The sequence below is a fragment of the Vollenhovia emeryi genome, unplaced genomic scaffold, assembly GCF_000949405.1.
Source record: "Vollenhovia emeryi isolate VEMERY1.0 unplaced genomic scaffold, V.emery_V1.0 DF939121.1, whole genome shotgun sequence".
Classification (NCBI taxonomy): Eukaryota; Metazoa; Arthropoda; class Insecta; order Hymenoptera; family Formicidae; genus Vollenhovia; species Vollenhovia emeryi.
Window position 1 is genome coordinate 1,250,721 of NW_011967245.1, and position 17,804 is coordinate 1,268,524.

General features: G+C 45.1%; 1 protein-coding gene across 4 annotated transcripts in view; it reads right to left on the bottom strand.

Annotated features, from left to right (window-relative positions):
- Positions 1-17,804, bottom strand: part of LOC105570183 (ETS-like protein pointed) — a 137,373-nt gene that overhangs the window by 25,745 nt on the left and 93,824 nt on the right. For 3 of the 4 annotated variants that reach the window (XM_012027190.1, XM_012027189.1, XM_012027191.1), the window contains 3 exons: positions 17,085-17,201; positions 13,398-13,598; positions 8,118-8,381 (listed from right to left, as the gene is read on the bottom strand). In XM_012027190.1, coding sequence (XP_011882580.1) covers positions 8,118-8,381; positions 13,398-13,598; positions 17,085-17,201 — 582 coding nt within the window. The remainder of the gene's footprint in view (positions 1-8,117; positions 8,382-13,397; positions 13,599-17,084; positions 17,202-17,804) is intronic. The other variant, XM_012027192.1, reaches the window with a different exon arrangement.

Consider the following 17,804-nt stretch of genomic DNA (forward strand, 5'->3'; position numbering starts at 1 on the left):
GCTGCGGCGAAGCGGTTCTGAGGAGGGTGCATTTACGAGTGCATTAAGGGAGGAGTACTCGAGGACATTATAAAACTATCTTGCCGTCCTGGAGTGGTATTGGGGTAGGTCCCCCTCCCTTTCCTTTTACTACCAGTCCTGCCCGACTTCCGGTTGTAACGTGAGCTCCGAATATCGCTCCTGCTTTTTCCCTTCGCCCCTCCTTTCTCCCTCTAGGCCCTGCACGCCCTTACGCCCGTTCCTCGCGTCGCTCCTTTTGTTTACTTCTATCGCGATATTTCTTGTTCGCGTCGCGATTATGCTTAATGTATCACTACGACTGAATACACCCCGGTTATCGGCCGAAAACATGCGAATCTATTTCATTTATTGTGTAATTAATAAAAACCGTGGGACTACCAATGTAAAGTGATATCCGCAATACATGTGTAAAGAAAACAATTTGTACGATGTATCTCTCTTACTTTGGAGATGACAATAATCAAGCCTGACAAGATAAACGTATCTACTTTGCAACCATTTGTGTCTTGACCCGAGGAAGGTGCATTACTAAATAATTAACAAAGAGAACGAACGTTCTTCCGTTTTTTTTTCTTCTCTCTTTTCGTCTATCTGCGAGTAGAAGTATCTAATAGCGAATTCGGTTGCCCGCACTAGTGCGCATTGATTGCACACTAAGGTTTGTTTATGGTCGATTCTTACATTTAACTTTGCCTTAAAGACAACGAGTATTTCGGCAAAAACTGATCCGCGTGAACGCTGTACAGACCACTTTGCTGGATACGAAAGATTTCAAGAGACATTCAAGACGATCCTTAAATAGCGAGCAACCGAATTAACTAAAAGTAACAATCAAGCACTGGAATAAATTATACCAATTGTCTCGCATTAAACACCGATAATCGTTCGCACGATGATTACTTTCGATTTACTAATTTGTCAAAAGTAACGTTAAAATTCTCTCGCTAAAAAAAAAGAAAAAAAAATCTCCGCGGTGCGAAACATTTACACCAGAGAAGGAGCGTACTTTTCTATTTCCGGCCGGCTCGTATATTTACCTTACGCCGTTCATCACGGCGCATGTGTACGAAAACCTTGACGATAACCACGATGACGAAGACGACGGCGACGGCGACGGCGACGAACGAGAAGGAGGACGACGATACGCACGAATGGGAAAGAAAGGACGAGAGGAAGAAAAAAAAAACGCGAACGTATGCGTACGTATGCGTGCGTATGTGCGCGCACGCACACGCGCGTACGTACGGCACACGGTCGTGCCACGAGTTCTGAATGAGCAAAGAGGCTTTGTAGGCCCTCGAGGCGGTGTACGAACTATGAATGAACGAGTGAATGAATACAACCTGTGCCAACTACCCCTCCCCCCCCTCCCCCTCCTCCACCGCCGTGTCCCGCAGGCGCGCCCCTTTCTTCCCTCTTCTATTCGCCCTTCATCCCTAGGCGAGTCTCCGCTTCTAGCCCGCCGTGGCACGCACGGTCGCCCTTTATGCCGTCCCGCCCGGGATATCTGCGGTGAGCACCATGCGGCGTCATCGCGCTGGTGGCGCAACGAGCATCGCGACTTCTTCCGCGACGCTGGAGAACCGCGCGGCTCTCACGTTCGCCCCGAGTGCCCCCCGTTCGAGAGAACGCGCTCGCCGCGGTTTCAATGCGGTTTTATTATCGCGCTTATTAGGCTCCCCGTAACAGCGATCGCAGCATTAAACGTACCGGTTTGAACGGCCGCGTGCAATTTCGCTCGCGCAAGAAGCGCAACGAGAGAAACGAAATAAGGGATTGATTTCTGTTTAATTGCGCAAAGCGCGGAACAAAAATTCAAATTGACTGTTCTCGCCGCGAGACCTTCCGACGAAAATTCCGAGCGATCAAAATTGTCGAAGTCAAGTGACGCGGGGAGACAGAAGCGACCGGGACACCGACAATTTGTCGTAATTACAGCGCGGGGGTTGTTCAATAGCGCACCCGCAGAAGAAATTTCCGGATCCAATGCTATTACACTTCAATGTATCGTAAAATATTGTCGATATAGCGCTAATCATCTTTGTTATAGAAAAAGGAATATTTTTATCTTAAACGAAAAATTCTAAAATCTAGAATAAAATGATGGTATACGTATCGCCTTTTGTCGAATATCGCGGTGCCAACTTCGTGCGTTGCAAGGTGGAGGGAAAATTTGTTCTACACGCAAGAATATATTAACTTACATTTATATAAGTTACTCTTGTCTCAATATAGTAAGGCAATCTTTTTTAATTCGATAGAGGAGAAGAAGAATTATTGATTTTATTTTGATATCGTCTTACTTTTATACCAAATGAGGTTGTGAGAAATATAAATGCGTCAAGAATATTTTTTGTCTCGGTAATAGAAATCTAAGGGTGCGAACTCAGTGCACACTAAGACTCGATTACAAGTCAATTCTTATATTTGAGGATCATTTTAAATACCTCTTGAAAGACTTCTTAGTCAGTAAAGTGATCCGTACAGCATCTGTACAAATACTTTTTGGCTAAATACTCTTTCAACGTGTATTTAAGACAGAGTTAAATATAAGAATGGACGATACAACACGCCTTAGTGCGCACTCAGTGCGCATTAGTGCAAGCAACCGAATTCGCTATAAAAAACAATCATTGTATTCGGCACGGCCGAGCAGTCACTCCTCTCTTCCATATAAGCGCTACTGATGGACGTCACGGATCCTTTCTTGGACACCGTGTATGCTTGGTAAAACCACACGAGCGTCGCTTTCGCGCGCGGGGATTCGACCCTCTCTCGGTCTCTCGTCCCCGTCGCTAATTTATGCATAATATGCACGCGCACTTATACACGTTACGCGTGTTTGTGGATCCGTGCACGTGCGCGCGATACGTGACACGAAGCAATGAATACGCGACAAGCACTCGGCGCTTGTCTTCATGGACAGCACGCGCCATCATCGCCGATACGTTCCCGAAATTCGTCCCGGGGACCTACTACCTCGTTTCGTGGATTCAACCGAGTCGAAATTTTCGCCCTATGTTGAACCTTTAATTCTATTATAGAGATCGAACTGCAAGTACAAAATTTACTCCTACTTTAAAACCGATAGTGTCGCAAATTTCTACTTTTGCCAATTTAGCATTAAAGTAGATCCTTATAAGTAGGAGCTCAAGTAAATTTTTAGAATTAAAGATTCAAGGGAGGAGTAAAAAAAATACAATGTTATCAAAGTAGGTTATTGCTGGTCTATGTAGGTATATAGATCAGCTAAGTAGGTGTAAATTATCCTTAAAAGTGTCAAAATAGTATCAAAATTTCGACTCGGGCAAACGCCGGAAGAGCCACAATCGAATGCACAGCCGGATTTGATCTTATTTCCGTGAATATTCGACTACGCTAAAGAAAAAGAGATCCTGCAACTGCAGCAACAATTTTCTAGGTACGTAAAAATAACTGAGATATACAAATGAATAGCCAATACTGCGAAATCGCATACGTTTTGTATTTAATCAATTTGAATAACAGAATTTCGATCGGAACTGCTAGCGAATGTTGAGAAGAAAATCTTTCTGTGACGCCCATCTATTACAACGTTTAATTGTGGTACACAAACAGTTATATCTTCACAAAGATATTGTTCGAGCTATAGTTAGTACCGAAATTCATTTTTATTCAATGTGACCGATTAATATTCAGTCATGAAATCTAAACTTTCCAGAAGGTATTACTAGAATGTTGCTGCTACAAATTTTGTAGCTTACAAACGATTTTCTAACAGATACACAAAATGGCGATAAATTTGTGTTGCGACACCTAGAAATCTACCTGCGTTAGTAAGTTGTACAATTACAGTTACGACATTGTTATCAAACTCGCCATTTTAGTTTGAGTTGCGGTCTCGATAAAAGAGACGCAAGTTCGGAAAACAACTCCTACTCACGAGAAACAAACTGAAGAAAGGACGTAAAATCTCTACTGATTGTGATATTTTTTTGTTTATTTAAATTTGAAATTAAAATAAGTCCCGTGGCATCGCGAACTTGACTCGAGATTAGCTATAAGTATATTATTAACAACGTCTCAAAGAATCTTATCTGGGTTTCTAATGCAATTGCATTAAGATCGTACGGAGTCGCCTCGGCTCTAAATAACAGAGCGATACGTCGGTTCCGACACGAGGAGGTCGAAAGCGAGGATAAGCGAGAGTCGAACCAGAGACCTCGAAGAGCTGTGATACATAACGTAACAGTGCTTTAGCAAGCAGAAATAATGAGTCTATTACACGGACGTCTGTGTTGGTCGCTTTGTAACGACGACGTCCGTAAGACGTGCGGTACCAGCCAAGCCGGGAGCGACTCTGGCGTCGCGCGAACGTCAGTTTGGCGCTTGCCAAATTTTTCTAGTCTGACAAAAGTCCGCCTTTGACACTTGACGCGATACCTCGGCGCTGACGGATGCCAAAATATCGTGCGAGATATCAAACGCGAATTTCCCTCGGTCTCTCCTCCGCCATATTTGCACCCCGAAGAAGCAACAGCGCGCACGTAAAGAGACCACAATTGTTCTCTTAAATCGACTTAAAATATAATGCATCGGCGAAAAGAAATTCTCTCCCGAGGCGTGCGCGGGCGTTTTATTAAAAAAAAAAAAAAACTGGACGAGTATATAGGGAGCTGTTCCGTTATAACTCGACAAGTTTTTCGGGAAATTAGAGTTAATTAAAGCGGTTGTTAAAATTCCGCGTTCGGTGAGAAATTTTCAACGGCCAATTCAGCCAGTCGGTTCTAATATGGCAGTGGTTTCATTCTGCCTTCCACGTAGACGAGAACGATTGAAATCGGGATGAGAGATATACGAGCGCATTCATTAACGTCCGCGCACGCGTATAGGTATGTATGTGCGTGCGCGCGTTATATCGAGGTAGACACACGCGCGGTGCGGTGCGGTGCGGCGCGGCGCGGGCGAATCGTCTCTATTGTCCGCGGCGGAGCGTGTAGAGGACCCGACTTTCCCTCGTTCACCCACGGTCACTGCTGCAGTGACGTAAGGCCCCTCGCTAGGGTAATTGTTACCCGTGCGCTACGTACGAAGACTCGCTTTATAATGTTCTCCTCCGCTCTCCGCTCCGTTCCATTCTATTCCATCCCGCGTCCGCCGTTCCCTCTATTGCGCGTGCCGCGCCGAGCCCGACATGGACGCCGTTCGGGCGATCGCGAGCGGAATGTACGCGCGGATTACGGAACGACACGTCGCGCGCCGCGCCGGGATTATCTCCCATTGATAAAAACCCGCGTTATAGTACGCGAGCGAACCTCGCAGTTTCAGCCGCCGCGCGGTTGCGAGTCATCTCGCTGACTCGCGAGTTTGTTCCTTTCCATTTCGTAACGTTCCCTAACGATGAAATGAAAACGCAGGTTACTCTGTGCCACGCGCTTATGAAGTCAATTCCGCGTGTTCGTTTAAATTGTTAGTAAATTTTTTACTAGTAATTCACTAATAATCTATTTAATAAATCGGAAATAAATTTCTTTCTATTTCCTGCCGCATTCCGTCATCATCTGTGCGGCTTAAGGAAGCTCACAAAGTCGGGAAGATCAATTTAATCGAAGCACAATTTCTATAAAAAAAACGCACGGTTGGAATTTCGTAATATCGTGTACTAACATGCTATGCTGAAAAGACAATTTTGCTATCTATAGTTAATCATGATTTGCTAAAAACATTTTACTGGCATCCCGAGTCGAAATTTTGGACCTGCGTTGAACCTTTAATTCTATTATATAGTCGGACCTAAGACAGTGAAAGAGGTCGAACTGCAAGTACCAAATTTATTCCTACCTTAAAACTAATAGTGTCGGCAATTTCTGCTTTTGCCAATTTAGGTCCTTTGAAGTAGGAGCTGAAGTAAATTTTTAAAATTAAAGATTCAGGGGAGGAGCAAAAGAATACAATGTCATCAAAGTAGGTTATTGCTGATCTATGTATCAGATAATTCCTTTACCAGAATTCCTTTAGGATTTACCAGAATTCCTGTAATCCTACAGAAATTCTGGTAAATCCTAAAGGAATTCTGGTAAATCCTAAAGGAATTATCTGATTCGTCCATATTCAACCAGAAATTTTTTTCAGTGTAGGTGTATAGATCAGCTAAGTAGGTGTACCAAAATTTCTAAAGCACAGCAAACGGTTTGCCGTAGCATCCAACACAATAGAGTAGCGAGATATTTAGCTATCGCAACTAAATATTACTTGTCCATACTTTACAACTGAAATTTAGGTACTACGTGCAGTTTTTAGCAATGGCAGCTACATTTTCTTTTCCGTGTACAAGTGCAAGCGCAATCTACCAGCTATTGTAATAGGTTAAAATACGCTCGAGCACAATTCATAAAAGCTACACACGTTTCGTTAAACGCACGCTGAACGTTGCTATTTGGCTCTTTCGTCAGCGGCACGTTAATACGTTGTGCAAAACGCACTTGGGGAGAGTTGATTCGTCACGTAATGATGAATTCGATTTTACAATGGATAAGGCGCGTATGGCGAAAGTAACTCGGTCAAAGCCAGATAAATGATCAGGCGTTAATAGCCGTAGAAAAACTGGGTCGTGCGCGCTTGTGCAAAAATTCCCCACGTCACACGGCGGGCGCAACAGAGAAATTTCATACGGCCGCGCGTTGCGCCAGCGTTAGCGTTGATATTTTCACTCCGCGCGCAAACTCGCGCCCCCGCCCCCGCGAAGAAATTAAAACCCGGTTCGTGACCGGCGAATAATAATACGATTCTTAGTTCGAGTACACGCCAGGCGAAATCTCGCCGGCCGCATTGCGCAACGTTGCGTTGTACAATAACAAAAAAAACGTTGCGCGATATACAATATGGACGCACGCCGGCGCTCCATTCAACAAAACGAGATTCTGCGAAAGACGGATCAGCGCGCTCGGTAGACGCCGCCGCGCGATTCAGGGGATCGCAACAAAACTTCTGAATGAATAGAATAGCGGCGCGAGAGAGCCATTCCGCAGGCGGTTCCGCGGAAAAATGGGAGGGAAGGAAAAAAAATGAGTTTGAATATGCCGCGGGTAGCTTACGTAATCTCCGATGTTATCTCCGAACTATCATACATGATTGTGGGATAGTTCGTTTGTTATTCAGATATTATGTGGTAGGCACTCACACATGTGTACGCCGAGAGCCCAAGGGAGCCGTGCGAGCCGCGTGGCGAAGAATAACTTTTTCAGGTTCAACAATATTCTCGTGATTACCGCGATACGTGAAGAATATAATGGACGAAACAAAGTGTTACATAAAGTGCCTGAAGATGCGCCGACTAATGGGCGTCCTGATAAAAACGTCCGAGTTTCTCGTTCGGACGTTTCGCCGACCAGAGAGAGAGAGAGAGAAAAAAAACGACGTAACGAGCCGTATCGCAATCAGCCCCGCGGGAGAGGCCGGGGACGATTCGACGATTCGATTTCCAGGCGTACGTATACGCGCCTGGTGAAATCGCGACCTGTCGCCGACGCGGCACCGCCGCCGCACGACGACGAAGAAATGCTAAATGAGGAACGAACAGTGACGATAATGAGAGGTTTGTGTTTGCAACACGTGCAAACGCACCAACCTGAGAGATGTTATCAGCCGCCCTGACGTAACAATGAGAAACTCCTCCACGCTTTCGTTTGTACTTGCAATCGGGGAAATAAATAAAACCGTCCTGTCGCGCAATTTAGCGGTCCCTTGCATATGCGCGCGAATATAATTATCGGCGCCGGGAAGGGAAGAGTCGCCGCGGTGTTGCAGGAAGCGAGGGACTCGCCGGGATCACCCGTCGCTATCCGTCGACGATAGCGCATTTTACGCGCGAATCTCGTGCAGGGGAATTAATAATGTGATCTCGTACTCTTTTTTTTTTAGAAACGTCACCCTCGCCTCTTTGCGACGAAGGGATCCCGTATAAAAATATGGGATTATCGCACAGTGACTTGCTGTTCGATACACTGGCGCGAGACGCGAGGCGCGTGCGTGCCTAAATGGGACTCCCGCACCCGTGAGCCCGAGAACGTTTGTACGCGGCGGAGGAAGGCGGAGAGGAATAGTAAAAATGGACTTACCATCGTTATGATACTGTCTCGATGGCAGAGACACCGCGCCCGAAGAGGGTTGTATCGGGGGTTGTTGTTGCGTACCGCTCTGAGGAGGACCGGAGGAGTTGGAGGTGGCCGAATTGGCGGGCGTCGGCGGGTTTTTATGTTCTGGTGTTGCCACCTGATGGCCGCCACCCTGGTATCCCAAAAAATCGCCTAAATCTGGCACGCATACGCTTTCATACAAGTGCGCCGGCACGTTCTCCAGACAGGTCTTCGCTGCGTCGAAATCTGAATGTAAAACGGAGATGAGTCCTCAACCGAGCTGCACGTCTCTGCGTGTTTTGCCTTCGCGGGTTAAGGGGATGCTGGAGTGATTCTGCACCTTTTGGCACCTTTCGTGCTCCCAGAACTGTCGATTTGTGAAAGCATTTGTGTAGTGTACAAATTATGTGGCTTTTGTGGCTGAACCGACAGTTTCCCACTATTTAGATTCACAGCATGCTATCATTGAAATTAAGTGTAAAAGCTTAACAAGAAGTTTATTCTTAGGTTACCTGACCTATTACTTATTCGAGTGAATAGATTTTTGTTAGGCTTCTAAACTTAATTTCAATGATACCATGCTGTTCTCCGATTTGGTCCGAATAGTGGAACAAACTGGTGAATACACTGTCGGTTCGTACACAAAAGCCACATAATTTGTACATGACCCAAATGTTTTCACAATGAATTGACAGTTCTGGGAGCACAAAAGGTGCCAAAAGTGCAGAATCACTCCCAGCATCCTCTTAAGTAGCTAGATTCGCGTTTCGCCCCAGTTTCCACCTGTCACCGAGTCACCTGAGCCCACCCGAGGGATTGCAAACGTCAGCACCCGCGAAATCTTAACGACTGTAAAATCGTCCAAAAATTCACGAACTGCAGTTCGAACTGATTGACCACCCCCCGTATTCACCAGATCGAGCCCCTAGTGACTTTTTCGGTTTCCTAAACTCAAAGTTTGGCACGGAGGACAGAAATTTTCATCGAACGCGGAGGTCATAGCATCCGTAGATGCCTATTTTGCAGAGCAAGACGCCAACTGTTACTTGAACGGGTTAAAGCGGTTGGAGCTTCGCTGGATTAAGTGTATCGACTTAGACTAGGTCGAAAAATAAAAGTGAGTTTGACCGAAAAAAGAAAAATGGTTTCTATGTTAGGCTCGAAACTTCTCAGCCCACCCTCGTACGTCTCGATCGTTTACTTGACAGCGCCGCGAAATTCGATCAAATTGAAATTGATATTTCCTTCCAGCGTCTCCGCATTGGAGTCTCGATCGAGCCGTGGACTGAACATTATGGGCGATTAAAAAATCAAAGGAACTATGTTCTAGTGCGCATCGTTCACTGTCCACGCGGCATTTACGCCTCGTGCACACATGAATGGTCACACGTATCTCACGGACAATGAGCATGTTAATGTAATAATCAAGGCCCTTATCGTCACGTGATAACAGTTATCGCGGCAGCATGTGTGCCCCGGTAGTTTTTCAGCGCGCGTTGATTACGACTGGAATAAAACATTGCGTTGTTTGTCATTAAGTGATTCCCCCGTAAGCACGATTGTTTCGCGCATCGCGGATCGCAATCGTAATTAACGATCTGGAGTGGCACTATCATCATCGCGGCCGTATTGCGAAGGAGACGCTCGCCATTGCCGTGATTCATCGTCGGCGTTTCTGGGAACTCTCGTGGAACAATCGTAGACTCGAAATGTAAAACAACGTACGTGCCGTGAATATTTCCTCGTTTTTCCATGTTCCTACACTCTGCTACACTTTTTCGCTTTTAATATGCAAATAATCTTTACTACCGTCACTGCGCACTGTTCCCCCTTTTGGCTTTGACGTTTGTACACCGTCGACTATTAATTATTTACGCGAGCAATGGTGGAGAAATTGGGACGAACTTCCTGCACGCTGATTTCCCGAATGTTAAATAATTATCTCTTTTTTTGTTGGCGGAATCACGAATTTATTCGAATAGAAAACGAGCACGCCTGTGAGATGTAGCAAGATGTAGGTAGCCCAATAATGTAGTGTGTGAATTCGAAATAAAAAGTTTATATTGGACAAAATTACATACAACCTGAGTTTGTCTCGTAAATAGAGATCGCTTAAAAATTCATTCGTGTGGATTTGCGTTTACATGAAAAATTCAATATTTCTCTAAGCGCGATTTAAACGGGAATTAAAAATCCCCCTTTGTTGTTTATAGCAGGACAATATACGAAGCGCGCGAAGAAAAGCATTTTATTTAATCGAGCGATTATTTAACCAAGATTAAGCAATGGGGAAAATTTGTCGATTAACCCGAGCTTCCATCCGGCGTGCAAAAGAGATCGATCATTCGTCTCGACGATGGCGAAACGCATCGCATTAATGAATTTCACCGTGAATCCGATCGGTATCGCCGCGACAGGAAGATACAACTTTTTAGTTTCTACTTTTTTATACAACGCAAGAGCGTTTCCTAACATCCGTTCTCATTCGCGGAATCAAAGCGATTACCCACGTCGTGTCGCGACTGCGAGCGTCGGGTGCACGCTAGGCTTCAGTTAAATTACCGTCGCCTCGGTCAGAGGGATCACGCGGCGCGGCCGGCTACATCGTTCACAATCGTAGCACAATAATAAATTGCACGGCTGGAATGTGGAAAGTACGACGACGACGGTGACGCTTTTATTTGACTCTCTCCCCGCCGCAAAATCACGCAGCTATGTGTCTCTCCTCGGTTTCCAACACGCGCGAGTAATAAAAGAGCATAGTTTTATACACGTACGCACACACAAGCACACAAAAGGAGTCTGACCGCTCGCGGAAATCTCAGTTAGAATCAAAAGACTTTTATTTTCGAACATTTAGGCAACTTTCGATGATTTCCTATAAAATTCTATATCAACGCTTGTTAATAATTCAGATCTTATTAATTGACACAAAACCTGTTGTGTTAATGCCAATAATATAAATCTGTGTTTATCAGAAAACCGAGATTAACAGTTGGAAAGAGAGGAAGAACGAAGTAAGCTAATCTTTAAGTTAAGGGACGTTGGTGAAACCGGGCCTCAGAATTCTATCTCGCTCGCGCTTATTCACGCGCTCCCTTTACGGTCCGGAAGAAAGAGAGAGAGAGAGAGAGCGCGCGCGAGAGGAGAGATTACGTATTCGAGACGATTCTTGAGTTTTGTGGTGACTTACCGTTAGTAGTCGTCCCTAGATCGCGCTAGTCGATTAAGCCCGAGGTTTCAGTGCCAATGATGAGGCGACATGAATAATCGATAAGGAAGTACGGGGTTTTACTTAACGGGAGTTAAATCACGAGCGAACCTCCGCTTCCTGCCGCATCATTTCGTACGATCTGCTTTTACCTATCTCGATCTATTCAGCTCCCTCTTCCTCCATCTGTATTCCTACCTCTTCTGAAAGTCTTTCCCTTTAGTCGTCCCCACTAGTCGCCAGCCTTCCCGTCTCGCCTTTTTGTCCCATTATCTCAACTTGCTTTTATTGCTTCACACGTTCCTCGTCACGCCGTAGATACGGCTTTCATTTAATAATCAATGAGACAATAACTCATTTTGGCTGTCCTTATCGCTTACTTTGGCGACACAAATGCGTGAAACAAAATTATGTCTACGACAGGATTATCTGTTGCACAAATTCATTATGCTGGCACAAAAAATTAAACAATTAATAAAATACTATTCGAAAGATAATTAGTATCCTTTCTAAAAGGCGTAGCCACGGTACAAATACAAAATTGATGCCAACTAATTTATGATAATTTAGAAAATAAATGACAATGAGGAAAGAGAGGTGTCTTAAGCGGTCTTGATTGAAAGGCGCTAAATACAGCAGTAAATAAAAATGGTCGACAATGTCAATTACGTACGTGTGAAATTTGCGAAATTTGTGAAACTCGTATACGCTTTTCTAGACCTAAATCCCTCAATTTATCTATAGCAAACCCCCTCTTATTATATTTTTCCACTTTCACCGTTTCTCCACTTGCTCCGGTCTGTCCTACGCAAGAACGTAGACGTACCTTTCCCTTAGAATTTTCCCCGCTTTTTGTTAAACCCAAAACGATCGTACGGCGCATTTATGGCGAACTTGACTTGCTGTTTTCAGCGCACGCACCATAAAAGGGCACGGGGGATCTAATAGGAGGGGACCGGCCGAATCGAGGCTCGGCCATTGACGGTACGCGAGATCGAAATTCGAGTGAATTCTTTGGTGCACACGCGAGTACGTCCCGCCCGAAAAAGCGTCTAAGTGGCCGCGGCAATGGCGCTGCACCATTTCGGCGGATATCCGGGATGAGAGTTTCTATGGTGCGCTCTGTCTTTCTTCTCCTCCGGCTTCATTCTCTTCGCGCTGCGTGCGAGGTAAAAACGGGGGTTTCGATTCAACGCTACGAAACGGGAGAGCGACGCGGGAGGAGAGGTGGTGGAGAAGAGAGAGAGAGAGAAAGAGAAAGAGATGGTCACCACCCGCGCGCACCGCCCCATCGCTCCCGTCCATTGTTCGCCGGAGTCCTTTTGCTCGTACGCTGCGCCGTGACATCGCGATTTCACGGAAATTCGATCGGTTTTGTCGACGGCGACGGATGGTGTCCGCCGTAAAAAGTGCGCAGCTCGTACGAGCGTTTCTTGCGCGATTAACCCCGGATTCGCGGCACCCGGGGTCACCGGCGAGCATGTCCAGCTGGTGCAAGAAACGCGACGTTTCACTTTCAGCGGGGAAAAAAATCTTTATGTACACTGGAAACGCGATGCGAGTGAAAGCTGCTAATCGAATTAAGCGACGTTAATTGTTAATCTCGTTATTCCCTTTTCGATTTCACATGCACCGCGAATGTCCGTACTAGAAACTTCGTGTCGGCGAAGTCGCTAGGGAACTCTGTTCGCGATAAAAAGTGATTTACTGGAATTGCCTTACGATATAATAAATTATCAGTGATTCCTAATATAATAATAGAGTCGTCATCTAATTATCACGTAATATCACTAATCGCCGCAGCGTGTGACTCATGGCAGCGCATTTAAATCGAGACGCCACGTCCGGTAACGCATTGTACGATATATTTCAGACTAATGTGATCCGTCTCTCGTCAGGCTACCTCGTGCAAATTCCCGTTGAGAGACGAGAAGTGTCTCAAGGAAGAGATAAAATAGTTGCGCATTTCGACAACGTCTCAAACACTTGAGGGGATGCTCGAGGTAGACTGACGGACCTGATCGCGCCCCGTTCGTATGAGGAACACGCACCTTTCTGCAGGATCTCGAGATGCTCCCACAGGATGTCGCCCATGAAGGCGGGGGCATGTGCTAGAAAGGATTCCTTCCCCATGGCACAAATCTGCTTTCCAGTCATGTGCTGCCACGGCATCGTTACACCCACCAGCGAGAATTCCTCCGTAGCCCAGTGCAACCAGTGGGCGACAGCTGTTTCCGTCCATTGCCTCGGGTCTGGAAGAAAAAAAAGATAAAGCCAAATTAAGGATTTGGTTATTCTTGACGGCTACCTCGGCTAGATAAGTCGCGCTCCCGAAGGACGACTGCGCGATTTAACTTGAGATAAAATTCAACTTATCAATGATAAGACTGTCTATCTGTCTGTGAATCCGGAAAACAGCTCACAATATTGTAGTGTAGGTAAGTTTAGTGAACTCGTTGTTTTCGACCTATCGATAGTGTGACATTTATTTCCCAAAACTAAGTCCCAAAAGCTGATATTTTCCTTTCGCTTATCTGCGCCGACCGAAAGCGAGCCGGTTCAGACGAAAGATATCGAGGCAACGTCGCCGTTTAGCGACGGCGCGCTCGGAGCGCAAGTGAAACTTAAATTTCACTTCTTAATACAAATTCCCAAAAGCTCAGGATACTTTCCTTTCGCTTATCTGCGGTCAACCGAGAGCCTCCAGACGGCCGAAAGATATCGCAGACGCCGCGCAACGTCGCCGTTTGTGACGGCGCGATCGGTGCCCAAGCCGACCATCTTTGGTGGAAGCAATACCGAGAAACATCGGAATGTCCCATTTGAGGTGCGCGCCCATATTTGCACGCGTGTCTTGCATTGTTTCGTGGTATCTCGCTGCGTAAAAGTACAGTTGGGTTCATAATGCAAACAGGAGTTGCCAACGTAGCGACTCGCTAATGTATATAGCTTTGCTCGCACAATCTCGCGGTCGTCCTTTAACACTAACGATGCGAGCAGGACGTTTCGAATCGGTGGCCTAGCCTCGTAAAGAACCCGAGGAGAGAGTACGAGGTACAAACCGTGTCCCGGAAAGGAATGCCGGGCGGGCATAAAAATCAAAATTTTATCTTTCCTTTCCTTTTCTTTTTTTTTTAGAACATCCTATATACACGTCCTTATACCATTTCTTACATCTTTATACCGCAATGAGTTAAGTGCGCAATAATATTAGAAAGTACACGTTTCTTTGTAATAGAAAAAAAAAGAGATGAAAGGAAAATGGAAATAAGCGCGTGTGCACGCGCACCGAATTATTGAGAAACGCATATTGTTTAAATACGCGTGAATTTTAAGTAAATAAAATAGTACCGCCAAAAATTTGGTCTCAAAGAAGCCGGTCAGATGCCAAGAGCAGGAAATAAAAGAGAATTTAGGAGCTGCTTGACAGGAATAATTTTGCCACGTTTGTACGACTGTCATTCTTAAGAAACGATAACGGCCGCTCTCCTTTTTCAAAAAAATAATATTTCTGACAGAAGTGACAATCCTTCCCGGATAAAATGGTCTTTGTGTGCGAGGGTGCGATGCAAATAGACGATAATAAATACAGGCTCCCCTGTGACGTCCACACGAACGCATAGGATTTATAACACGTGGCACGAATGCAAATTCTCGAAAATAGATGGGACTGCTTGATGGAGCGGGCGGGACGTTATTCGCGGAATCGATAAAGTACGAGATGAATTGACGTCTTTCGCGTAGGATAGAATATAAATATAGGAAGAAAAAGTGAGCGAGTACCAAGGTAACAAGAGTGTCTAACGGCGATGGCACGGCGCGCGCTCAAAGCGGCCGCCGATGTTTGAGGATCGTACCGATATTTGCCCAACTTATTTCTCGTAAGCGTTGTTGGCAGACTTTACACTCTCTTTCTCGCCTCGCATTCGAACACAAGTCCACGCTCGCGCGCTGCACACGTATTCTCTGTTACCGGTCGATCGCTGCATGCATAATCGGCACTCGTTATCAATATATTATCTTATATGCTTCTCCTTTTTTGCCCCCCGTCAATTAAACGTCAAAAAAACGTTAAACGATACAATCGGACACTCTAACTACCTCTAGATTTGAGGACAATCGGTAATTGAGAATAATCACAAGAGTATCTAGGTGTCAGGTTCCCGAATTTGACTCTTTCTTTATCTAACCGGATAACGAGCAAATACGTTTAAGCACATTGGATATCTGTGATTTATATTGTAGGTTGATAAGTGACGTGTTAAACGTGGTACTTTATGAATCTCTGAAGTATTAAACGAGGCACTACCGTATCTCGTGATACAATCAAGGAATCCAGAAACATATCCATCTCTGGGATCTCCAAATTATTATCTGCGGTATGAAAAATGTTGAAAGCCACGAAGATTGAAAGTATTCATCTTTATACGCCCAGGCGTCCTTACGATTGTATTTATTATTCAAAAGGGAGATAGATTCTGAATAAATCATAATAGCGAATGCGATATGACGCGTCAGAAACGTAATTGTCAATGCAAGATGCGTCTTCTTTATAGTAAGCGTACGCGTTCTCGTATATACGTATACATATGTAGGGTATATACCCTCCGACGACATAATACATATTGATAGATTTTAGACGCATAGATAGACTCTTTAGCAATCTATTGATTGCGTCTACGGGGGACGATGAAATTTCTTTCGACTCGCAATTACTTAAACCAAGTACACGCTGAGGGATCTCTCTATCGTTTCTCGCGAGAAGGAGCCAATGCCGCTGAAGTAAAGCAAATCTTTGTTAACACGTTTCTTTTCTTCTTTTTTTTTAATACACGCCGCTAATGACGCTCTGAGGTTTTTTCGGAAAATAAAAGATCGAGGGAGCGACGCGCGGCGCGGTCTCAGGCACGAAGTGAAATGGCAAGAGGAGCAGGAGGTTGTGCTCGTTCGGTTCACGGAGGTCAGACTGTAGGTGATCTGGCCTGGAGGGTACGAACCCGGGGCATGTAGACCGGAAGTAACGTCACACCCGCGTGGCTCTGAATGCGCATACCGGATGTGTGGCATCGGCTCCCCATCAGAACCATCAACATCACATTCACAATTCCTGCACATCGCCTCGTCGCACATCGCGTCACATCGCGCGCACCCGCGTCTACGCGCGTCTCCCGCACATGCACGCACGCACGCACGCACGCTCGCTCGCTCGCACGCACGCGCGCGCAAGCAAACACGATCGTACGAATGTGCGTGCGTGTGCTTTCTCCCCTTCTGTTGCGCCCGCAGCGATTTTTTAACAACTTGCGCGGTGAGGCGGTACGAGGATCATAAATTCCGGATCGTATAAACCAGCGTGAAAAATCAGAGAACGTGTGCCCTCGTAAGATAATTGCGGTTGTTGCAAAATTTGAGCGAATCAAGAGGTTCGATCTACTCGGAATCGCGACTGTAATCTTGAGACGCGGCGACCGTCACGCGTATTTCCAGTTAACGATACAGTCTCTAACTACAGATGTTACAATTTTATAATAAAGAAACTCATTTCGCAATGGATTTCGCATTCGACGCGTACGCGTCCGACGTAAAAAAGCACGCCTTATGATTACGTGACGCTAATTGTAATTACGCGATTTTACGAGGAAAAAAGTGATACGATTATTTTAATTAAGCTCATACGGACTGCGCTTAAGGGTAATCACGGACAAGTATAATCAAGAGTAATGAGAATAAAAGCTGACCTTTAGTTATATTCAGGCGGACTCGCTCCTTTTCCCAAGATGCGAAGGAGGCCTCCAGAGCCTCGGTCATCTTCTTGTTGGTCCCAGGTGTTAACGGCGGCACTTGCGCCGGTATATCTGAAAAAAAACACTCAATTGTAAATATATGTACTCGCAATTGTATTCATATCGCACTCCTTAATCTCCTTATCTATCAACTCTCCTTAATCTATAAACAATCTTATATAAATATAGGCTCTCATGACACGTAGATATGAGGCAGATAGACTAGTCGATTATGATATGTGATTAATCTCTTTCCACTTTCCAGGATACTTAACGCATAGACTTAGGGAAATAAACGAAGATATTGACCTCGCTTATACAATGCAACAGTGAACAATCGTACGACATTCTTTCGTTTAGTTTTAATGTCTCGCAAAAAAATATCGTGAGATGTTCGAACGTGCAAGACGAAATGTTTGAATTTCTTAAAAACGACGTACAGATTTGCCCTCTAAAAGTCTATTAGTGGATTATCACTGAAGACAGGAAGATCACTGATTTGCAGTTATACGTATATACAGGGTGATTCAAAATAGGTATAGTGTCCCTGAAATGTCGTATTCCTGATTAAATTCTAAGACGATTTTTCTCTTACCAAAATGTTCTCCGAAGCTTAGTTTTTGAATTATTCAAAGAAATAGTCAGCGAATAACTGGCCGAGTACAAGAGGCAGAC